At 36.2% G+C, this 25723-nt stretch overlaps 1 protein-coding gene across 1 annotated transcript; it reads left to right on the top strand.

Moving 5' to 3' along the window:
• The first annotated feature begins 1321 nt into the window (after positions 1 to 1321).
• LOC127790853 (protein disulfide isomerase-like 1-6) lies at positions 1322 to 19536 on the top strand. Its single transcript, XM_052320575.1, has 12 exons — positions 1322 to 1939; positions 2455 to 2584; positions 14261 to 14426; positions 14701 to 14819; positions 16112 to 16192; positions 16275 to 16364; positions 16488 to 16559; positions 16651 to 16719; positions 17495 to 17575; positions 17941 to 18075; positions 18998 to 19051; positions 19126 to 19536. Exons 1-12 carry the CDS (start codon positions 1446 to 1448, stop codon positions 19219 to 19221), a joined length of 1587 nt encoding a protein of 528 aa, XP_052176535.1. The 5' UTR covers positions 1322 to 1445; the 3' UTR covers positions 19222 to 19536.
• The last annotated feature ends 6187 nt before the right edge of the window (positions 19537 to 25723 follow it).

Here is a 25723-nt window from a genome sequence, read left to right as displayed (position 1 = left end):
GCAATCATTGTGTGTGAATGAACCTATAATTGCAACCGATAAGGCTGAGAGATCACACACAGTGATGCAGCAATCATTGTGTGTGAATGAACCTGTAATTGCAACCGATAAGGCTGAGGGAAGTTATATAACTCCCTGGCTTCTGCTTTAGCCTAACCACCTAATGCCTTCTGTAGAGGATGGTAGCAGAAGAAGGACTTGCAACAGAGGTGCAACACAAAATAAAGGTGATGTATTACTGACCGATATCTCTGTCAATATTGTTTTCTAGTTTGAATTTGTATAAGTAAATCATGTGCATCTAATAGTGATACATGCTCCATTCATATTACTATAATATAAATTGAATCAAATGATTGTCAAAATTAAATGTTTATTACAAGAATGTATATTTACAGATATATTACAAAGTAATACACAGAATGACAATTCTGCAAACCTGTTGATATATCGTTTGTTATATGATGTCGGTACACACATATCCTTGTCTATCATTTCACAAATGATATATGATATAATATATAATATTTTGAGGATGCTTCGGTTGACATATACATAGATAATCGATATCGGTTGTTATATATCGGTTTACATGAAAGTAAAACTGATATGATATACCGATATATCATTTGTTATATGATGTTGGTACACACATATCCTTGTATATTATTTCACAATCGATATATGATATAAAATATTTGGAGATGCTTCTGTTTTGAACCTATATCGATTGAAATACATCGATATCTAACCGGTCCATCAACCGATGTATGTTCAAACCATTGAAATGCATACCCTTCGCTCAATCGAGCTTTAGAATGCAGAACCAGATCGACGTTCATTTGCAGACGCATTACGTTGTCATTCAAGAAATTGCATCGAAGAGAATAAAAGACTCTGAAATCACCTAAAAGGAATAACAATTGTCTTTGGCCAAAAGTTTTCAAAGGTAAGAAAACGAATTACATGCCTGGTATGGAGGAGACAAGCTACAGGAACTGCAATGGCTTTGAAGGCGACAATTGATGAAGAAGCAGTAATTCTAGATGTACAGAACAGAGGATGATCGAGTTTGATATTCTAACAGGCAAGAGAGATGACGAAGAGGACGAGCGAGAGAGAGGTTCTGGTTAGTAAGCGATTGGAGATGTGCGTGCGAGAACGAGCGAGAGAGAGGTTCTGGTTAGTAAGCGATTGAAGATGTGCGTGCGAGAGGAAAAAGATGAAAGTGATTCTAGGGCCATTTTAAAGTTGAGGTATTTTTTTCCTAATTTTGTAAAGAAATTTTAAGAGTCTTATTTTTGCAAGTTTCTTTGCCGCAGTTCTATTTTTGCAAATTTCTCTGTTAGTCGTTACTCTTCCATTGAAGCCCTCTTTCTTCTTACACTCTTCGAACCAAAAAGCCTCAAAACAGATCTAGTTCTAGCAAAGCTCTACAGATCACCATGCTTCCACCAAGATTCATCTTCCTCACTCTAGCAGTCGTCCTATTGCTGTCTTCTGGGGCTGTCACAGCCAACATTGATGGTGACGAAGATTCAGAGGGCATTGAAGAACTGATAGCCTTAGACGAAGAAGTTGAATTGGACCACGAAGAAGAAGGAACTCACCACGGGAAGCCATCGGAGGCCGAGGTCCTGAGCAAGGCACAGAGGATAGTGATTGAGCTCAACAACGACAACACCAAGAGGGTGATTGATGAGAATGAGTTTGTTCTCGTCCTGGGCTATGCGCCGTGGTGCGCCAGGAGCGCCGAGCTGATGCCTCAGTTTGCGGAGGCTGCCACGGCTCTGAAGGAATTGGAGAGTACCCTTTTGATGGCGAAGCTAGACGCCGAGCGGTATCCCAAGGCGGCTTCAGCCATTGGGATCAAGGGCTTTCCCACTCTGCTTCTGTTCGTCAATTGCACTTCTCAGCCTTACACTGGTGGATTTACCTCGTAAGCTCTTTCCCCCTGTCGAAGATCTGTGTTTTAGACAATTTAATTTCCATTATATATATATATTTTAAGGATGATACTTGGAAGTGGGGGAGCAATTTAGATTCGTGAGACTCAAACTCGAGACCTTGGACGATCGCCTACTACTAGGCTACAAGTCCAGTAGTACACTATTTCGATTGTAAATACTACTTGCACTATGTTTTTTTATGGGATTAATCTTCAGTTACGGAGAACATAACACACTAGTAATTATCTAAAAGGTGAACCCAATGCACAAATCTCCCGCATTGCGGGATATAGAGAAGGTCAATTATAGGGGCTGTTTCCCGACTTCCTGTGATCTCCAGGTCACAATGGAGGAGCAACCTTACTGTTGTGCCAAGTATACATAGATAATAATACACCACTTATTATCTGTCTATGCATAAGTATGCATGTGTATATTTGTTTCTGACCTAAAGTATTGAACTTGAATTCTTTATTCATTTTTTTTGGCTTTGACTGTCAATTAGGGAAGAAATTGTGATCTGGGCTAAGAAGAAGACGGGTGAACCTGTAATTAGAATTGGTTCGTTAGAGGATGCAGAAAAGTTTTTTAAGAAGCATTCTATGTTTGTTGTTGGGCTATTTCACAAATTTGAGGTACGTGAATTTGTTGCAGGAAAGTTGTGCTTAAAGTGAAGATGTTGTCAGCTTTAATGGTTGAATCTAAAAAAATTATGACTTGGCGGATGCCTGTAATGTTATGGAGCAAAATTTGATCATGTGCTGTTGGAAGCATCTGCAAATACTTTTGAGCTGTACTTCGTAGGTTTTTTTTTTTTTTTTTCTTGGTAATTTTATTTAATTGTCTTACTTAATAATAATTGGTTCTATGGTTTATAAACATCCCAAAATGAAAAGAGAACAGGGAGGAATATCTGTATGATTGCACAATTAAATGATAACTTCTAATCAACAAAACGAACACCAACCTGATAGCAGCCTTCTCAATATCCTGTATCACTGTCTGCTTCTTTGAGCAATTTGGCTAGGGGAGGTGGTATACATTAAGGTTGCACTTTTTCTATTCATTGTCCACTTTGTTGACTAGTTTGTATACTTGCTAGCCTGTAAGTGTTTGATGTTAGGAATCTTCTTTCTAACAAACGTGTAGATTTATGACATCACTTAAATTCAAACATAAGAACTTTTACTATCAGTTTATCTTGTGAGGGATCCTACAATCTTCCAAAGTATGAAGTCATTTAACTGTGAGCAACGGCATCTTAGGTGTAGGTGTGTCAATGTCAACTAGTGCAGTTAATATTTTTCCTTCTGTCACAAACTGCTGGCTTTTATACTTGGCTTTTTATATCTTTCTTTCTGGGTTGAGCAATTTGATAAAATTTACCAGATGTAAAATTTGATGCTTAGCTGCATCATTGTATCTATTTCATGTGTTGAACATGCGTTGTAAGTAGTCTTAATAAAGTTTGGAGGAGATGAAAATATTTTTTTTTCAATATTTTCTGTTTTTACATAAAAATGAAAGTTCATGTTTGACCAACCTAGACAAGTCCCTCCAAGAGAGTCCTTACTCTTGGACCGAGTGTTTTTAACTTCTTATGGTGCATCACCTAGGCAGTTATGATGTCTGTCTGAGAGTGAATTTTCCTATTATGAGTTGATTTTCGGTTCAGAACATCATCTTGTTCAGAGATAGTGCTCTCAAACAAAGACAATACTCAGGGAAATCCAACTCAAATTAACTGTAGGCTTTATTACTTTAGTTTCTGACAAGTCAAGATTAGCTTCAGATTTTCCTTTTTCCATTTATCTCTACTAAGGTCATATATGTTTTGAATCATAGGCCATCTTGTGTTGCTTCATCAAGTCCATTTTCCTGGCCTTTGTTTTATGTAGGTAATGTGAGAAGTAGATAGAAGATATTTGTAATGTCATAGGAAATTTTGTCTCTGCAGTGTACTGAAGTAACCAGTAAAAGGCTGTGTGGAAGTAAAATAAGCAACTTTTTGCCTTGTGAATTGAAAAAAAAAAACTGTATTTGTGAGGCAAATAGTTTGTTGCTTTGCCTCGGCGCATGCAGTTTTTGCAGTTAACTTTTAATCTAACTCACCACCAAATTTGATGTACAAGCACCATACAAGTTAGGCACATGTTGCTTGGGTTCACACTTGAAACTTCTCCCAAGATGGAGATCTGAGGTTCTTTTCATTTAGTGATAAGTAGGTTAATTCTAATATTTCAACCACAGCCAAAAGTTAATCATCCACGTCATTTTTTTTTCTCTTTCAGAAAAAGTTTTTATACATATTGTTAAATTGGGAGAAGAGATAAAGGCTAAATTTTGGGATGATTTAGAGATCTTGTTGCAAGTAATACATGAGGAGAGAAGATCATTAGGAGGGGACTTGAATGGTCATGTTGGCAGAGAAGTGAATGGATATTAACATGTGCATGAAGCTCATGGATTTTGAGAAAAAAAAAATATGGGAAAAGCTATTTTGGATTTTGCCATGGAATATGACCTCATCATAGCTAATACTATTTTTGAGAAACTAGATGAATATTTAATTGCATATGCCTTCTTACCAAGAGAATGCCTAACCACTAAATATAGACTCACCTCCCTCAACTCCTATATCAAACAATGGAAAAAGAAGGATGATAGGAAGAAAATTCCAGGAATCAAATAGGGATCCAAGAGGCAAAAATTAAGTTCTACTTAAGAAAAAGTGTTTGGCGAATGAGATTGCATTGTGAAAGGTGAGGTAAATCTAGAATAAGATGTTTAACAAAAGTCTACAATTCAAAACACAAGAAATACTATTCTAGAAGAGTCAAAAACAAAAGCGCTTAACCAAAGGAGTCATAGTGGTGGAGTGCAAAGGTATAAGAAAAAATAAGACAAAAGGAACTTGCTACAAGACTTTACATACATGTCCTAATGGGAATTTTAAAGGTGTATATTTTGGAAAAAATTCCATCAGGAGAACAAGGTCAAAAGTTCATAAAAAAAAAACTATATAAATGACTTCACAAGGAAGCCAAAAAAGATATATATATATATATATAAGTTGTCTAGAGTAAGAGGAAAAAATAATAATAAGGGATTTGAGTCAAGTTAATTGTATAAAAAATGAAGCTAAAAGATATTGATAAATAAGGGAGCAATCTAGGAAGATGGAAGAAGAATTTCTTGAAACTATTCAATGAATGTGGAGAAACACATATTACTTCAGGTTTAGGAAACCATAGTAATTCCAAAAAAGATAGGAATTTATATTTTATCAATTTATTTGTTTGAAAATAGTTAAGCAACCCATGAAAATTGTTGAATTGTTAACAACCAGATCCAAAAAGCTTAACCTATTAGATAGAGAGTTAATTTTATCTTTTATATTATTATTTTGCTCTCAGCATGCCCCCTTCATGTGTGGCCAAGCTTTACTGCATAACTGGTCCAATCACATGATCGGGATATTTTTCTATTTTGATTTTAAAAATAAGATTTAGATAGATTAGATTTTATCTTGTTCTATTTTGATTTATCATAGTTTAGATAATAGAATTTTTTTTATTTATGGATTAGATAGAGTTATATTTGATTTTAGAGATTGTAATCATATTTTGATTAGTTGTTATGTTGTTCTCTTCTTCTTCTTAATCTCTCTCTCTCTCCTTTTCCATCTTCTTTCTTCTTATTCTCCGCTTCTTCTTAATCTCTTATCTTCCAATTGTCCTGCAGCATCACCACATGTAATAATTTAAATATTGGATTGGCAGTGAGGTTTAAACTTAGAACCTTTATTTGCTCTTATACCATGTTGAATTGTTAGCTACCATTCAATCTAAAAGCTTAAACTATTAGATAGAGGATTAATTTTATATTTTATATATTATTTTACTCTCAACAAAAAGTTGAGAAACATAGTAAAGCAATTGGATTGGATAATATCCCAATAGAAACATGAAAATAGATGGGACAAGTCGTCATTTTATAGTTAACAAAACTCTTTAATGCAATCCTTAAGTTGAATGGGTGAACAGAGAAAGAACACTCTAGTGACTATTTACAATAACAAAGAAGATTCTCAAAATTGTGAAAATTGTATAGGGATTAGGCTAATGAGTCACACTATGAAACTTTAGTAATTGAGCAAAGGTTTAAGAAATGAAGCCAAGGTGTCTAAAAATTAATTTGGTTTCATGTCTAGTAGATCAGCATTGGAAGCTATATATTTGCTTAGGTGCTTGATGGAAAGCTCCAAAAATAAACAAAAGATTTAACTATGATGTTTATAGATTTGAAAAGCCTACAACAAAGTCCTTAAAAAAATTCTTATAGAGAGTTTAGAGAAGAAGGGAGTTCATGTTGCTTATATACAAGTTTTTGAAGATACATACTATGAAGTAAAACATGTGTTAAGACTTGTGAAGGAGATATCGAAGTTGTTTCAATTATATTGGCCTACATCAAGAATTTACACTGAGCCCTTATTGTTGGATCCCGAAAGTTAATCAAAGAAGAAAAGCTATGCTGGTCAAAGTGTGTCTGTTTTAGAAGTTTCCAAATCTAATACTTGCCTAATTCAAACTTAGGAAACTTTCCTAAAGGTGTACATATGAATCTTTCCTTTCTTGTGTGATATAGGTTTCCTATGTTGTATTCTTTCTCCTCTATAAGAGGACTTATCGTATACATATGAAAACATGAATGAATTATTCAGTTTCCTACATGGTAACAGAGCCTATGATACCTTCCTCTTATCCCTAAACCCTAGTGTGCCTTCATTGCACATCCTGGTTCTTTCTTCTCCTATTCTTTTTGACCAAGCCTTCATTGCTACCTTGTTGTTCACCCGATTGCAAAGGTGAGCATGTCTGAGATTTTAGAAGTTACCCCATACATGACAATTGGAGAATCAACACCAGTTGATCAGCCAATCGGAGCTGGAGCCAGAGAGCTGCCTAGTAAGGACCTTCTACTTGCAATAGGCCCAACTAGTAAGGACCTTCCTCAAAAGCCATGGAAAGATCAGTCATTTGACTGCCCTGCCTCCAATCCTACCTTCCCAGCATGGGACATTGAAGACTCCCTAATTATGTCATGACTATGGAATGCCATGGAACCTGAGGTGTGTAAAAATTATATGTTTTTGGTTTCAGTAAAAGAGATTTGGGAAATTGTGAAACAAACCTACTCTAAGGTCCAAGATGTCTCAGTCATCTTTGAAGTTAAAACAAAGATTAGTAGCACTAAACAAGGGGGCCTGACTGTAACTGAATATTATAACAAGATTCATGGTTTGTGACTAGAGCTAGACCATTACCAAATCATCAAAATGGTGTGCAATGAGGATGCTGCCACCCTCAGCCGAATACTTGAAAGAGATAGGATTGTGGAGTTCTTAGCTGTTCTCAACATAGAATTTAACCAAGTTAGAGTGCAAATTCTTGGTAGAAAGAAACTACCTTCCCTTAATGAGGTTTTTGCTATTGTTAGAAGTGAAGAGAATCGAAGGGTAGCCATGCTTAGTGAACCTAACTTAGAAGGTTCAGCCACAGTCTCAAATAAAGGAGAAGGATCGAGGCTCAAAATAGGGAAAACAGAAGTACAAGCTAAAACCTCCAATAGAGAAGGGTTATGGTGCACTTACTGTAAGAAGCCTAAGCACACTCGAGATACGTGCTTTAAGCTTCATGGGAAGGAGGCTGTTTTAAGTAGAATGGGAGGCTTCAAAAGCCCGACATCAAAGAACTAGGCTTATCTATCCAACAAGGGACAAGAAGAGGGAGGAGTTGTTGATAAGACAGGATCCATCTCGGGTTCTGATCTTAATCAGTTGAATTCTGAAGAAATCAACAAACTCAAGTCCTTCCTAAAGACAATTCAAGATGGGGCCGGCCTGCTCTTTTGCTCATCAAGGTACTTGTTTACATTCTGCTTCCTTTTCTACCTCAAAAATTGATAAGAATGGCATTTGGATCCTAGATTTAGGAGCCACTGACCATATGACCCCTAATCTACATGTTTTTGATACTTATAAACTTCTTGAAACCTCTAAACAGATCACAATAGCTAATGGGACCTCAATTCCCATCACAGGATAGGGCAAGGTCACCCTTAGCCCAAATCTTCATATCAAACAGGTACTTCATGTACCAAATTTGTCAACCAATCTTGTGTTTGTTCACCAACTAACCAAAGATTTGAATTGTCGTGATATTTTATTCTCTCATATGTGTGAATTTCAGGTCATGAAGACAAGGAAGATGATTGGTGTTGCTAGAGAACAGAATGGGTTGTACTACTTGATGAGGGAGGGTGATTATCCTAAAGGGGATAAGCTAGGAGTTGCTTGCTCATCTTAGGCTACCTCAAATCATAAGGATGTTTATCTACATCACTACCTACTTGGTCATCCTTAAAGAATATGTTTCCTTCATTATTTAGGACTTTAGATCCAAGTATGTTTCAATGTGATGTGTGTGTAATATCCAAACATCATCGTGTGTCCTAGCCAATCAATAATAAAAAGTCTTCTAAACCTTTTGCCTTAGTTAACTCTGATGTATGGGGACCCTCTAAAATCCCTAAATGTTCTAGGGCTCGATGGTTCATCTCTTTTATTGACGATTGTACTTGAATGACTTGAATTTTCTTGTTAAAAGATAAAGCTACTATTGGAACTATCCTACCATTTTTTTGTAAAATGATTTCAACCCAATTTGGTTCCCCTATACAGAAATTGAGAACTAATAATGCAAGAGATTATTTCAACCATCACTTGCATCAGTTTTTCCAACAAGGGAGGATTGTCTATGAATCTTCATGTATAGACACTCCACAACAAAATGGAGTAATTGAACGGAAGATGAGACATCTCCTAAACGTTGCTAGATCCCTTCTCCATCATCATCATGTTCCTAAGAATTTCTGGGGGGAAGTTGTCCTTACAGCAACTTACTTAATTAACCGAATACCATCCAAACTATTACAACATCAGAGTCCATTTCAGTGTTTATCTATTTACTTTCCTGACCTTAGTTTGCATACTCGTCTTCCTCTAAAGTATTTGGCTATCTCCTTTGTTCACATTCCCAAGCATCACCGAGACAAGCTTGATCCTAGAGTTATTAGGTGTGTCTTCCTAGGTTACTCTCCCACTTAAAAAGGGTACAAATGTTATCACCCCTCTACTAGGAAATTTTATGTGTCAAAAGATGTCACATTTGTTAAATCTACTCCTTTCTTTGGTTCATCTCAGGTTGGTCACCAGGGGAAGACTTTGGTTTATGGTGACCAAAGTAGTAGTGATGTCTTTCCTAACCTAGGGTTGGCACCAACATACTCTAGTATTGATCTACAACCCTCGTCTAACCCATTTCCTCAACCTTCTATCTACTCTTCTAGCAGCCATGATCAAGATATTGAGCAAGCTACTCCTCAAAAACTGTCATCTCTGGTAAGGTATAAAGGATCTCCTTATGTATTCAAACGAAGGTAGCCTATTCTGGAGCCTCAACATGCTCCAACATTAGACCCTAGTCAAGGTATAGACTTCATACAGCCTTCAAATTCAATTCAATCTAACCCTATTCTTGATGATTTAGACCTATCTATTGCTATTAGAAAGGGGGTTAGAAGCTGTGCTCAACACCCCTTGGCCAATTTCCTGTCCTACCATTGTCTTTCCCAAAACCATAAGAGCTTCCTAGCATCTATGGATTCCATTGTGATTCCTAAATCAATTGATGAGGCTCTAAAGGATCAAAACTAGAGACAAGCTATGTCGGAGGAGATGAGAGCACTAAAGAAGAATCAAACATGGGAGTTGGTATCCAGGCCAAAAAGAGTCACACTAGTATGCTGCAGGTGGATTTTTAATGTAAAATACAAGGTTGATGGAACCTTGGAAACATATAAAGCCAGGTTCGTGGCCAAGGGCTACCCTCAATCCTATAGCATAGATTATCTTGAGACGTTTGCCCCCGAGGCAAAGATGACAACTGTGAGAATTCTCCTTTCACTAGCAATTTATTTTGGATGGAAGCTACAACAGTTAGATGTAAAGAATGCTTTCCTACATGGAGATTTGGAGGAGGAAGTCTTCATGGAATTGCCTCCCAAATTTAAAGAAAGGGATGCAAGGAAAGTTTGCAGGTTCAAGAAGGCCCTCTATAGACTTAAGCAGTTCCCAGGAGACTGGTTTGGCCGATTCTCTAAGGCCATGAAATCTATGGGATACAGTCAAAGAAAGGGTGATCACACCCTCTTCATAAAGCACTCAAGGGAAGAGAAGGTCGCTGCACTATTGGTGCATGTGGATGATATAATTGTCACCGAGAATGATGAAGAAGAGTAGAATATTCTCAAGGAAAATTTAGCCAGAGAATTTGAGATTAAAAACCTTGGTATCCTCATGTATTTTTTGGTAATTGAAGTTGCTTCTTACTCTAAGACTAGAATTTTTTTCTCTCAATGGAAATATGTATTGGATTTATTGGCTGAAACAAGTGGCAAAGGATCTAATATTCCAGTTGAACCTAACAACAAATTATGGGAAAATCTTGGTAGTCAACTAGTAGATAAGGGGAGATACCAGCGGTTGGTTGGGTGGTTGATATACCTCTCCCATACTAGGCCAGACATTGCCTCTGCTATCAGCCTAGTAAGTCAGTTCATGCATAGCCCAATCGAGGAACATATGCAAGCAATAAGGAAGATTTTAAGCTATATAAAAGCTACTCCAGCCAAGGGGATCTTGTTCAAAATAGGGGCTAAGTTGGACATTAAAGGATTTATAAATGCTGACTATGCAGGGTCCCTCACTAATAGAAGATCAATAAGCGGGTATTGTGTGTTCCTAGGTGAAAATCTTGTCCTAGAGGAATAAGAAACAAAGCATTGTGGTAAGATCAAGTGTAGAGGCAAAGTTTAAAGCAATGGCTCTTGGCCTATACGAGTTATTATGGCTAAGGATCATCCTAAAAGATTTGAGGATCAAGATTCAAGGTCCAATTGGTCTGTTTTGTGACAACCAATTAATTATTAGTATTGCTCACAATCTTATCCAGTATGACAGGACAAGACATATAGAAATAGACCTGCATTTCAGAAAGGAGAAGTTGGATGCAGGTCTAATTCATATCCCTTATGTTTCATCTAAAGAACAAGTGGCTGATGTGTTAACTAAAGGGCTGACAGTCTAGAGGTTTGAAGATCTAATATGCAAGTTGAAAATAATAGACATTCATTCTCCAACTTGAGGGGGAGTGTTGGATCCTAAAAGTTTATCAAAGAAGAAAAGTTGTGTTGGTCAAAGTGTGTCTATTTTAGAAGTTTCCAAATCTGATACTTGCCTAATTCAGACTTAGGAAACTTTCCTAAAGGTGTACATATGAATCTCTCCTTTCTTGTGTGATATAGGTTTTCTATGTTGTATTCTTTCTCCTCTATAAGAGGACTTACCGTGTACATATGAAAACATGAATGAATTATTCAGTTTCCTACACTTATGATGCGGTGAAACAAATAGAAAAAAATTGGTTTAGAATTGAAACAATTCAAAGCAGTTAGGAAAACAAACCAAAGTTGAAGTTGATACAATCTCTAACTCTTTAGAAAGTACTAGATTTTAATAACACACAAGTAGTGATCTTGATTGATTAAAAAAGTAGTTGAAACTACAACAATACAACCTTATATAGGCTGCTGGAGATAGGAAAAATACAGTTTGTCATAGGGGTGTAACACAAGAAAATAAAGCTATTATAGCCGGGCAGCCATCTTTGACAAAAGGGTAGGCAGCTGTAAATTGATACAGCTGGGCAGCCTTTTTAGACAAAATGTTTAGGCAGCTGTAAATGTAAAAAAAATCTACAAAACACGCCTAGAAACACAATTGAAATACAACTAGTTATATAGCTGTAGTAGCAACTTGTAGGAAAGCTGGAAATGTGACTAAGAGGGATGAAAATGTGAGCTAGATTACTGCTGTCCTACATCAGTCCCCTCCACTTGGAAAGAACTTGTCCCTGAGTTAAATTATTCCTTTGACTCCTCATGGTAGAAAATGTAGATGTCAGCCACATTAAAAGTCTTTGATATGCCCATAGAATTGGGGATGTCAATTGCATAAGCATTATCGTTAATCTTCTAAAGAACTTTGTATGGGCCGATTTTCTTTGGTGTCAACTTGCCATGACTTCCAATCGGTAATCGTCCCTTGCACAAATAGACAATCACATCATCACCTACTTTAAAAATCTTCTCCTGTCGGTGAGCATCAACATGTTCCTTATACTTAGCATTAGAAATCTCAATTTGCTCACGTACTCTCTTTTGCACTATATGAATGTGATTTGCTAAGTGTTCAGCTGCAATTGAGTCTCCTGGTGAGTCTCTTGGAATTTTAGGCAGGGGAAGCAGGTCTAAGGTATGGCGTGGAGCCCAACCACAAATGACCTCGAATGGGGATTTGCCTGTAGTACGGCTCTGCATGTTGTCGTATGCAAACTCTGCCTGTGATAAGAAGAAATCCCATTGTTTGGGATGATCACTGCATAGGCATATGATTATATTGCTTGAGGATCGATTCACCACTTCAATTTGTCCATCAATCTGTGGATGACAGGTAGCACTGTATTGCACATCCGTATTGAATCAATGCCATAAAGTCTTCCAAAAGTGATTGAGAAACTTCTTGTCCCGATCTGAGGTAATGGACTTTGGTATTTCATGCAAACGAACAACTTCTCTAAAGAAGAGGTTGGCTACATTGGTGGCATCAGTAGTCTTGCAACATGGAATGAAATGAGCCATTTTGCTAAATCAATCAACTACTATAAATACCAAATCTAGTTATCTGTGTACGGGGTAACCCCAATACAAAATCCATAGATATGTCTTCCCATGGGCCGTTTGGTACTGGTAAAGGTGTATACAACCCACTGTTTTGTTGTTGTCCATTCGATACCTGACAAACATAGCATCGTTGTACAATTCTCCTGACATCTTTTTTTAGTTGTGGCGAATAGTGACGAGATTCAACCAGAGTAATGATCTTATCTTGTCCAAAGTGTCCAATTAGTCCACCACTGTGCAGTTCTCTGATTACCTTTTCCCTCAAGGAACAACACGGTATGCAGAGGCGTGTCCCAAGGAATAGATATCCATCATGCATAAGAAATTCACTAGGCTGGCCATTTTGGCATTGATTCCACTATTCTACAAAATTAGGGTCATTGGCATACAGATCTTTGAAAGTATCAAATCCTACAACTTCTGTATGCAACGTACAAACAAGAGATACTCATCGATTGAGTGCATCTGCTACTTTATTTTGCTCCCCGGACTTGTGCTTCATGGTGAGTGTAAACTGTTGGAGAAAAGTAACCCACCTTGAATGCATCCGATTATGGCTTTGTGGGTTGTTGATGAACTTAAGAGCTTGATGATCAGAATACAACACAAACTCTCGCTGTACCAAATAATGCTTCCAATACTTGAGTGCTTGCACAATAGCATAGAATTCAAGCTCGTAGGTAGACCAGTTTCTCCTAGCTTCACTTAGTTTCTCACTATAGAATGCTATTGGACGACCTTCCTATGAAATAACAACACCGATGCCCACAACAGAAGCGTTTGTGTGCACTTCAAAATGGCTCTTATTGGGAATAAGATGTATGAGACGTGATTAAAATGGTTTGATCATGTAAGAAAAATGATTGATAGTTGCTCTTTTAAGGGGATTAGATGGAATGGAAGAAGTTGGGAGCAAAATAGTTAGAGGAAGACCAGGGGAGAACTTGGTAGGAAAATCTTGTGCATGTGTTGGGTTATAATGGGTTTACCAATGATAAGAATTATAGATAGAAATGATTGGCTAGCTAGAATCCATGTAACTGACTCTGCCTTGTAGGAATAGAGCTTAGCGTGTTGTTTCCAAATTTCTATAACTATTATGATGTATTTCTTTTGTAACTTGATCCTATTTGTAGTAGAGACAAGCTAGCCTCTATATGCCTTCTAATTCTTTTTTTTCATAAACTTTTGGAATTATTACATATCTGCCATCATTTTGAAGAAAAGAGCATCCCTTTGATGGGCACAGGTGTCTCCTTCAAGCTTCATACTATCTTCCCTTATGTTTTAGTCGGTTACGTCTTCTCAATGGTTTAGACCATGGACTTTATCATCATATTTTTAAATACCAATTGCAAGCAAGATATCTGTTTTCCTTATAGGGTGGTCTTTGGTATACAATTTTTTATTTTTTTGTGCGTAAATCTATGGTATACATATTTCAGGGGTCTGAGCATGAAGAATTTGTAAAAGCTGCGACTTCTGATAATGAAATTCAATTTGTTGAAACTAGCAGCAAGGACATTGCCAATGTTCTCTTCCCAAATATCAAACCTTCTAATCTTTTCCTTGGTCTTGTTAAAAGTGAGCCAGAAAGATACACAGCTTTTGGTAAGTTCTTGTTTTCTAGCATGACCTCCTCATAAACATGACTATTACTATTTTCATATTTTCTCAATTCCTTCAAATGATCTGATATTTCCTCCAGTATCATGAAAGACTCATTCAATAAATTATTTTTTATTTTTCTTGTTAAGAGTGATGATAAACAAATGTTGCGCCTACAATTAAGAAGTTTATAATTTATGTTGTGCTTTGGGGTGATTATTGCTCCTGGAGAAATGTTTTAGAGTTGATTGACATATTGGCTCACTTGCTTTTGCAGAAGGCACCTTGAAAATGGAAAAAATTTTGCAGTTTTTGGACTATAACAAGTTTCCATTGGTGACTACAGTAACTGAACTGAATTCAGCCAGAGTCTATTCCAGTCCAATCAACCTCCAGGTTACTGTTATGTTTTCCTTTATTCTTTAATTTATTGGAGGTATTTTCTTTCTGATAATCAACGATCTGAGGTACACCTGATATTTCTTATGATTTCTTTGAACTCTTTACCAATTATAGTTCAAATTTTTTAGTCAAGAAAACTACAAAATATAGGGTATCAACTAAGATGGGACTTTAACGTGTATATTTATGTGCAATATGCCTTCATCCTTTTGAGGGGCCACATCGTAAGGTCACAAAATTATTGACTGTTGCATGGTGCTGATGAGATGTTTTGCACATCCTATGGCCCAAGGCACTGAAAATTTTTCTTATCTTTCACCTTCATATTTATAGAAACAATTACTGGTTATAAATTAGTTCACTGATGATAGAGAGAAGTGGAAAAAGTAGAAGTGAGGATTGTGAATTTTACCTTCAAGTCGTGGAGAATTTTCTATGGCACAAATCTCAACTATCAGACTTATAGAGAATCCCTTGTCTGGATTCTGTTTGATGTGGGACCATTCCTCTGTTTATCATTAGAACTTAAATAGAAGTGCTGAGCATAAGCTTTACCCTCAAATTGCAAAGAAACTTTCTTTGGCATAAATTCCAACTATCGGTCCTTTTCTAGAGAATCTTTTCTCTGCATTATGTTTGATGGAGGACCATTCTTCTGTTTGTCATTAGTACTTATATCAAAGTGCTGACTATGAGCTTCACCCTCAAATTGTGAAGGAATTTTTGGCATATATCCCAACTATCAGTTCTTGTCTAGAGAATCCTTTCTCTGTCTTCTGTTTGATGTAGGACTATTCCTCTTTTATCATTAGCATTTGTGTAGAAGTGTCGAGCATTGGGCTTCCCCTCAAATTGTGAAGAAATGTTCTTTGGCATAAAATTCCAACTATCAGTCCTTGTCTAGAGAATCCTTTCTCTGCATTCTGTTTGATGTAGGGCCATTCATATGTAGAAATGCCAAGCATGAGGTTTACCCTCATTCTGTGAAGGGATTTTCTTTGGCATAAATCAAACTATTCGGTTCTTGTTTGAGAGCGTTTCTCTGTATTCTCTGTGATGTAGTTCCGTTCTCTGTTTATCATTAGCACTTGCATGAATGCTTTACCATTGTTCATCTTGGTGATTCCTTCAAAACTAAAACAGTTATAATCTGGGAAATAAGTGGTTTTTTTTTTTTTATTGCAAGAAAATCAATGAAGTGTTAGTTTAATGCTGATTGTGTGTTATTTACAGTTGGAAATCAGTTTGAGACATATCCTTATTGACCAACCTTCAACATTTACCAGGTTTATGTCTTTGCAGAGGCTGATGACTTCAAGAATCTTCTTGAACCCCTTCAAAATATTGCAAGAAATTTCAAATCAGAGGTTGAGTTACTAAATATTGGTGCTAATGGAATATCTGCTACAGCCATCAGTATATTGATTTGCAAAGTTGTGTTGCTTGCAGATATTGTTTCTGTATGTAGACATCAGAGAGGACAACATTGCAAAACCGTTCCTGACTTTACTTGGGCTAGAAGAATCACAAGATACGGTTGTAAGTTACTGATTTTGTTTTGGAAAAAAAAAAAAAAAAACAACTGTTTTGAAGCTATGAATTTTAGCTGAATTCATTTATTTCAGATATGATGCAATTATGTTTCCTCTGCATTCCTGCCAGGTTGCTGCTTTTGATAACAAAATCAGCCTAAAGTATCTGTTAGAGTCAGACCCAATGCCAAGAAAAATAGAAGTAACAATTTGTTTCAATAATGTGCTTTTAAGATATTATCTATTGATGCAACTGAACCTTTGTCTTTTGCTCCAATCACTTGTGCTTGAAGGAATTCTGCTTGGGGCTTCGGCATGGTACTGTGGCACCATACTACAAATCACAACCCATACCGGATAATGTGAGTATGTTACTGATTAGGGATTATATCACTCTTATTCAAATAGATGAAGTCCTAGTTAGTTACTTTGTAATTTCTATTTTCTGTCTGAAAGCTTGTCACGTATAAATTCTTGGATGTGGATCTCCATAGCATGGTCAACCAATACAATTTCATACATGATCTAATCTCAAAACATTTGTTTTTCATTTTTTTTTCAGTTAAATAAAATGAGGAAGGTGGGGCAATCAGCATAGCGACCCCCTTTGAGCATAACTGTGAGGGCCCTTCCTTGCTTGGATGGGCATGAATGTTAGGGTCTTCATTATTACTATTTTTGGGGGCGTAAAATAGCTTCATTGTAATTTCACTTGTGTTTAGTCAATTTTCAATGGTGAACGTCTCAAGTTTAATCATGAGCTCCTTTATTTCTAATTTTGGCGATTGCTCATTGCTTGCTGGCTGGATGATATATATATATATATATTTATTTATTTCATCTTGTAATTGCTTCAAGTCGTAATTCAAGGGTCGGTTAAGAATTGAAAGCATAGACCTTTAGATGATTTAGAATCATTCTTCCTATATCCTAGGTGGACTTGATTCTGCTCATCTTGGCAATCTTTTATTCTTATACAGTAACTGTTCTCTGCAATTCCATGATTTGGCAGTATTTGTGGTCTTTATTGCAGCTTTGACCCTATATTCTATATTCTAACAAAATTAATTATGCTCGGAAGTTGTTTTCTATCCATATGTAAGCTCTAAGACACTTTTTGGGTTGTGAATATTGCAGAAAGACGCCAGTGTTCAGACCATTGTGGGAAAGACATTTGATGACTCGGTCCTGAACAGCCCAAAGAACATTCTTCTGGAGGTTTATATTACTTTGTAATTAACATTGTTGCTCCTAACTTCTGAGTTGATCTTTTTTGAAAAAACAATAAGATAATAGGAAAGGAATTCTCAGTGAGTCATGCAGCATTACCATCAAATTGTTGCTGTGTTATCGTGTAACATGTCTTCTGTGAGATGAATGAGACAAGTGAATGTCATCTACTTCAAATAGCTTTTGAATTCATTTTTGATGATTCAATCCAAGTTGAGGCCTTATAGCAACAACTTGTTATAAGATGTGCATCAAAAAATTCCCCGAATCTTTTGAGTAATATTAGCTTCACTGCCCCCCCCCCCCCCCGCTGTGGCAATTCATTGTTTCTTATAATCATTGTCATGTTTAAGGTACACACACCTTGGTGCATCAACTGCGAATCCACAAGCAAGCAGGTAGAGAAGTTGGCAAAGCATTTCAAAGGATTGGATAATTTGATATTCGCGAAATTTGACGCTTCAGCAAATGAACACCCAAAGCTGCAGGTTAGTGTTTTCTAGTACCTTCCAGAAAATTATGTTATGCATAATTGGATACTGATGAGGATCAATAAATTGTCACACATATGCTGATAGAAATTTGCGACAAATTAATTTCAGAACATTCAAGGTTGTATCACCATTCATAACTAAGTCATTCCTAGTTTAATATAGGAAACCAGAATGGCTATAGGTTGAGGTGGCGTACATAGTTTGGAAAACTTTGATATGGCATTAGCCAAGGAAAGAAAAATGTGGCTGCATGCGATGTCATCAATATCAATTCCATGAAGAACACATCTCTGCAAAATTTCCTATTTTTAATAAATTTAGCTTTCATCATCACTTATTCCAATTTAGCTCCTCCACAAATTCTCCTGTTCTGATTCACCACAAGCCCATCTTGCCTTACAAAAGGAACTTGGGACCATAGCTTTTTTGACAGACATCTAACAGAAGCCGGGCCTCCCATCTTTCGTAATTTTCCGAATCAACTGATACATCAAGATGGAAATTAGGCAGCTAAATATTGTTTCTTTTCTAGCGGAGCAGCCAAGTTTTTTCTTTAATAAAAGAAATTAAAAAAAATACACTAATTGTAATATTCTTGAGAATCATATCAAGAGGATAGGTTTCTTTCTGTGCCTCTTTAATGAATACTTTCCTTCTTAAGAATATATGACTGTATTCATGTGCAACATCATTCTATATAAAAATTTTGTTCTGTTTGAAAATTCGTTATGTGAGATGGCATTGGATTGTCTGTTGAATTAAAATATATAGATATAAATGTGTGTGTATATATATATGTATATATATATACGTAGAGAGAGAGAGAGAGAGAGAGAGAGAGAGAGAGAGAGCCAGAGCTGATGATGATGATGCTTTGACTTACGGACGGTGGGGATTGGTATGTTGTTGCTTTCAGGTAGCTGACTACCCAACACTATTGTTCTACCCAGCTGCTGACAAATCCAATCCGGTAAGCACTGTCATTTTGTTGGGATGGTTTTTGGAATTTGTCTTACCTGCTTGCTCATCACATTGGCTATGCAGATCAACCTTCCTACAAAATCTGGCTTAAAGGATTTGGCTGCTCTCATCAACCAAAATCTGAAAAATCAGGACCATTTAAGCAAAGATGAGCTGTAGCAGTAAGCCAAGCTGCCTGAAGATATATTACAACAGTGGACACTGGAAATAGAAAGGAAAAGTTTAGCTAGCTGGAAGAGGAAATTCTAATTAACATGTCTATGAATTATATGATATCCTCGACATTGTTTTTGGTTGAGTTATAGTATCATAAACACCATGGTCACGTGTTAGCTGGCTGTTGTGCTATAACGTTCGGTTATTAAAGAGTATTAGTATTGAGTTGATTGCAAAATTTTGATTTTGCAATAGCTTTAGTCATGATATTTGAAACCTGATTCTCAGAATTGCAATGCAAAAGAGTCACTTCCCCAAGCTTCTCTACTTCTCTAATTTTACGCCAGGCCTGAACCAACAACGATTCTCAATATGACTTTTTTTTTTTACAGGGAGGACATGGTGAATACTTTTCTTTTCTGCTTCCACCTTTATGATTATCTCCATCTTTCGTTTCTCTCTCTCTCTCTCTCTCTTCTTTCACCAGATTGCTTCTTTCCTCCACTGCTACTTGTATGTTTTTCCTTCAACTTTGCTTGAAAAGCTCCTTCAGTTGATTCTTCAGTCTAGTAGTCCTCCTCTGCTCCGAGGCTTGTAGGACATTCACCAACTCTATCAAGGTCATCTGAGAGAGATCTTGTAAGTTTTTTAAAGAGGAGATCTTTGACAAACCTCTCAAAAGCACTTATAAACACTTTGTCAACTATTCTTTTCTCTGTTTACTCTTCACCAAGCAACGAATTTAATTAACAACTTTCATGAGTTTGCTAGCATATTCTGTAACAGTATCTTTCTCTTTCATCACGAGAATTTCAAACTCCCTCCTCAAATTGAGCACTTGCATTTGCCTAGTCCTGTCACTCCCTTCAAACTCCATAAGTCTTATCTTATGCTTCTTTTGTTTTCTTGTGAGTATCACTTTGAAACTACTGAATGGATGTAAGACAAAGTTTTGTATCTTTTGGCACATTCCTCACTATGTTGCTTCAGTTGAGTAGTTATTGGATTTGCTCTCAATGGTCTCAAGGGGGATGACTCTCTTCCCGTTTCCATCACTTCCCACAAATAATATGCTCTCAAATAAACCTTCATTCGTAAACTTTATTAAGACAAATTTTCTTGAAACAAGGATCACGACAACTTTTACGCCTAAACTTTGAAATACCAAAAACTACATTAGCAAAAATAAAGTATCTTCTTGCTCAAAGTGTCTTATCATTGTCTTAAAAGTTTCAAACACAAAAACCCAGTATTTTTCATATGTAAGCTTCAACCAGAATGGCCCATTCCTCCTCTTCCTGCTTCGAGGGTGTTTGGCTAAGTAGTTTGACCGCCTATAAATTGTTAATGAAACTTAAACGTTGTATAACTTATTTAATTATACATTTGCTAAAAATTAAAGATTTTAAATATTTGCAAACTTAAACACTATCGGACAGCGTTTTAGCTTAAACACTATTTTCTTAAAACGTTGTCCATATTTTATTTAATTGACCAAATATTTTACAATTTTGTCCTCCAACGACTATCATATTTTTAACCCTATCCATTTGCTTCTCCTTCCATCTTCTTCTCCCTCCATATTTCTCAAAACTCTCTCTGCCATTCTTCCATTTCTTTCTCATTGTTGCCTTCATCTCTGTTATGGCGGTCGTGTTAAGATGACTGTGTTTATGTGTGTGAGTTAACTTTGAATATTGGGGAAAATTAGTTCAATAAATTTAGCAAAATAGATTGGCTTATATAGCCTTTACAAAGCAATGGAAAATAAAAGAAGATAAAAAAATATATCTCAACAACTCCTAGAATTGTGATAGAGGCCTAAAGAATAGATCAAACTAAATAGTGTTCCTTAAACAATAGGAATTATTCTAAAATGCAGCTACAAACTCCTTAATCCTAGCTGAAAACATTAAAATACTTCAACATCCTCCCTTAAATTGAATGCTGCTAGCATTCTGTTTATATCTAACTCTGAACAAATACCTTACAGTCTTTGAAGCTTCACAAATGCATCCAACTTCAGTGGCTTTGTCATCTAGTCCACAGTTTGCTCTTGTGTGTGACAGTGTTTCATCTTCACAGTTCCATTCTTTGCGAGTTCACGTAGAAAATGAAAACGAACATCAATATGTTTGTTGCATCCATACAGTACTGGATTCACAAAAAGCTTGATGGCTAAATTATTGTCACAAAAAAAAGTTGTGGATTCACTCTGAATATGACCAAGCCTTTCGAGAATTCTTCTTAACCATACTGTCTAACATGCACATGATGCTGCAGTTATGAATTATGCCTTTGTGGTGGAAAATATAACATCCCGGTATTTTGAAAAAAAAAATAATTTTTGTAATTGAGATGAATTATTTATAATTTATTAATAATTTTTGGATTTGAGAAATTTAATGAAAGAAATTAAAGTTTTTATATTTTGGAATAGGGAGATGATTAAAAGTTTTTGAAAATTTTTGGGGGTTTAAGTGAAATTTTGAAAACTAGAAACCGGGATTAGTATAAATTTAATGATTGCATATAAAGAAGTGAGAATGCTAGCAGCTCAGGTGGTCGTGTGCGTGCTGATATGGGGCTTTAGAAAGAGGTTACAGGTTCTTGAGTCAAGGCTGGCGCAAATGATATTTAATTTTGCTTGATCCAGCCCAGGTCCAAAATGATCGACATCGTTTTAGGCGTTAAGGAGAGTGGATGTGAGATGTCCCTACCTTGCCACATGTGGGATGGGCCATGTGTTAAATTGATGGAGCATTAATTGAGAAAAGTGAGAGTGGTAGCATTAATGAAAGATGTGAAAGGGCATTAAATTGAGATGAGATTGAAGAATTAAAGGAACATGCATGGTATTTTAAATTGGATTTGGCTAGCCAAATAGCTTGTGAATTAGAGACATGTAGCACTACAAATAGAATGTGAATTGAATATGGGATTAATTTGATTAGATGGTTTTGCAGGCTAAATGATGATAGTACATGAAAGGGAGGTGAAAGAGAGTTAATAATTTAATAAAATTTTGAAATAAAAAAAAGGAAGAAGAGCTCTATAAATACGACACTTTCATGAAAGGAAAGTGTATACAGGATATAAAGAAAAGATTAAGAGACAGTAGTAGATTGTGCAAATAATTGAGCAAGTCAAAAAGTTGTGTTCATAATTTAAGGTATGAAATCCAATATCATATTTAAAAGTGATTTAGTGATACTTAGTTAAAAAAAATTCTTTTAACCTATTATGTTGAATTTTTGTTAAAAGAATTTTAACATGTGGCAATGGTGTTTTCAACACTTGAAGAAATCTATTCAAAGAGGTTTATTAAGACATCAAAAGCAAACTGCAAAGGTTAATGTATATTTTATGTACAAATTTTGTGATCATAACTTGCATGTGATGATAGGAAAATGTCTAGGCATGAGACTAAATTTTGGGGACTAAACAGAGCTTGTGTTGGGGTCCATGAAAAATCATATGGGAGCCACCAAGAGTCCATGATGGATGAGGTGGACGAGCCTACATGTATGAATCACTTTATGTTTTCTTTTCCATGTTTGTTATGAACTGTGATTTGTTATTTTATAGATATTGTCTTTGCTAAGTCTTAAGACTCATCTCCCCTAACTAACCATACCGATAACTCGGGTTCTAGTAAAGGGAAGGCGATATTGGAAGAAAGGTCACTGATGGACGTAATCGTTAAGCCATAAAGAGACTTTTATTTATTGATGATTATTTTAATTACTAGCTTTCTAGTTTGTATTAAGTGTGTGAGACAAACGAGATTTTAAGTATTTATGTGAGAATTAAGTTTATATCTGGTAAAAGATATTGAGTACATGGTTGGGATTTCTTATAGTTATTTTCTTTGAAAAACAAAGGGGTTTCATAAAAGTTGTTTTATAACCTCATCCTATCTTTGTAACAATTTTAAAATTTTTAAGTGTGTAGCCCAACAGAGATTCGAGCGCCATCCGCTGCCTATTTTTCTTTTGGGACTCGAATTTCGATGAAACCTGGATCCCACCAGGGAGCCCGCATCTTTGGGGCATAGCCATCTTTCAAATTCAGCAGATGACCATGGTTGTAATCGTGGGTTACAGTGCACCCCAAAGATGGGACTAGGGGTGCCACAAAAAGAGTGACTATGGGTTGTTTCTATGATGACTAAGACACAGCTCCTACACTTAATAGAAACACATAACTTGAAATACTTTTTCTGTCCTTTGGATCCCCAGCATAGTCACTGTCCGTATATGTAATTAACTCTTCATTTCCTACCTTCTTATAGAACATCTCGAGTTGTTCCTTTTAGATACCTTAAGATCTTCTTTGCCGCTGCCAAATGGAGTTCAGTAGGTCTTTCCATATACTTGCTAATGAGGCTTATCGAAAAAATCAAATCTAGTCGAGTGGATGTTATATACATGAGACTTCCAACGATCTGCTTGTAATAAGTGACGTCCACCCTGACTCCATTCTCATTCTTCTTGAGCTTGAATCCAGGAACAATTGGCTTTTGGACTGGATTGGAATTAATCATACCAAAACTTTCAATGCATACTTCCTTTGGTTAATAAAAATACCATCGATTTTCTGTATCACTTCAATGCTAAGAAAATATCTCATTTTTTCAAGATTAGTCATATCAAACTCTAATTTCATTGATTTTTTGTACTCATCAATCATGGACTTATTTTTTCCAGTAAGAATGAGATCATCAACATAAAGACATACAATCATAATTTTATCTCCATCTTTACTCTTGACGGACAAAGTGTGTTCATAGTGGCACTTCTCAAAACCTTATTTTATGAAATAATACTCTATATGACTATACTAAGCTCGTGAAGCTTGCTTAAATTTATATAGAGCCTTTTTAAGTTTGTACACTTTCTTCTCATCACCTTTTTGTTTATAGCCTCGAGGCTGCTCCACGAAAACTTCTTCATTTAATTCCCCATGCAAGAAGGCTAACTTCACGTCTAGTTGATAAATTATCCATGTTTTTTGAGCTGCAATGGCAAGTATCACACGGATTGTATCTAGTTGAGCCACATGTGCAAATACCTCAGTATAATCCACCCTATGTTGTTGAGTGTACCCATTCACCACAAGCCAAGCCTTATATTTATCAAATTCTCCATTCTCATTGAATTTAGTTTTGTAGACCCATTTTAATCCTATCTTCTTTCCTCCAGTAGGCAAATTAGTTAAATCCCAAGTATCAGTCCTCTCTATTGCTTTAATCTCCAAATCCATGGCTTTTCTCCACTTGTCACTCTTCACGGCATGATCATATGAAATGGGATCACTAGTAGCAAATATGACCAAGTGAGCCATATCGACTTCCTCAAAAGAAACTTCTCCACTGACAAAGTCTTTCATCCAAATCGGTGGCCTTCTTTCTCTTGTTTTAGGAGATTTTGTTGAGTCTTCAAGCAATAATTCATCTGTAGAAGAATTCTCTTCTTCTGTTTATGTATAAGTGCTAGAATTTCCCTCGAATTCATCTTCACTGTCACTTTCTCCCCACTCCAAATCAACAATAATGGATGTTTCATGCTTCTTTTCCCAATTCCAATTTTCATTCTCCTCAAACACCACATCTCTGCTTATCAAGATGTTCTATGAAATTGGATCATATAGCCTATATGCCTTCAACTCCTCACTGACTCCAAGCAAAATACACTTCAAACTCTTATCATCGAGTTTTGTTCGTTTAGCATCAAGAACATGAACATGATGTTGGAGATTGATTCAAATTTGTTATCCTTAATGCTTGGTCTCAGTCCACGTCTGGCAAACTGACTTTGATCAAGTCTTGCAGCAGATTTTTAGTTCCTTGATTTTCTATTTTCAGTTATTAAATGATATCCTAGTTAGTCTGCTATTATTAAGTCTTTCTGTTACTTTGTAGGCCTATTTAAAAGGCTCTTTCATGCTTTAATAAATAAGTTGTTCTGCCTACAAAAATTATTATTCTTTGTCCACTGCTCATTTAATTTCTACATTCTTCCAATTCTCAACATGGTATCAGAGCCTTAGATCCTTGAGGGTTTGTGAGGTTGAGTGAACAAAACCCATGGCTGCTAGCAATTCATCAACATTTTCACCTCCAATTTTCAATGGTGAAAATTACCAAGTTTGGGATGTCAAGATGAAAGCTCATTTAAGAGGTCTTGGCTTGTGGCATTGGGTTGAAGCTGAAAGGGTATTACCAGCTCTGGGAAATAATCCAACGCTCAACCAAATAAGGGCTCATGCAGAAGAAGAAGCAAAAGCTCCAAGAGCTTTATCTATAATTTTTGCTGCTGTCTCAGAAACAACTTTCACAAAGATTATGACTTGTGAAACAGCTAAGGAAGCTTGGGATCTGCTGAAGCAATCATACGAAGGTAATGAAAGAACGAGGAAGATGCAAGTGTTAAATCTCAAAAGAGATTTTGAGACACTAAGTATGAAAGAAAAGGAGACTATACAAGGTTATGCTGATAGGCTG

This window comes from Diospyros lotus, chromosome 14, assembly GCF_014633365.1.
Source record: "Diospyros lotus cultivar Yz01 chromosome 14, ASM1463336v1, whole genome shotgun sequence".
Classification (NCBI taxonomy): Eukaryota; Viridiplantae; Streptophyta; class Magnoliopsida; order Ericales; family Ebenaceae; genus Diospyros; species Diospyros lotus.
This window is presented reverse-complemented; position numbering and strand designations above follow the sequence as displayed.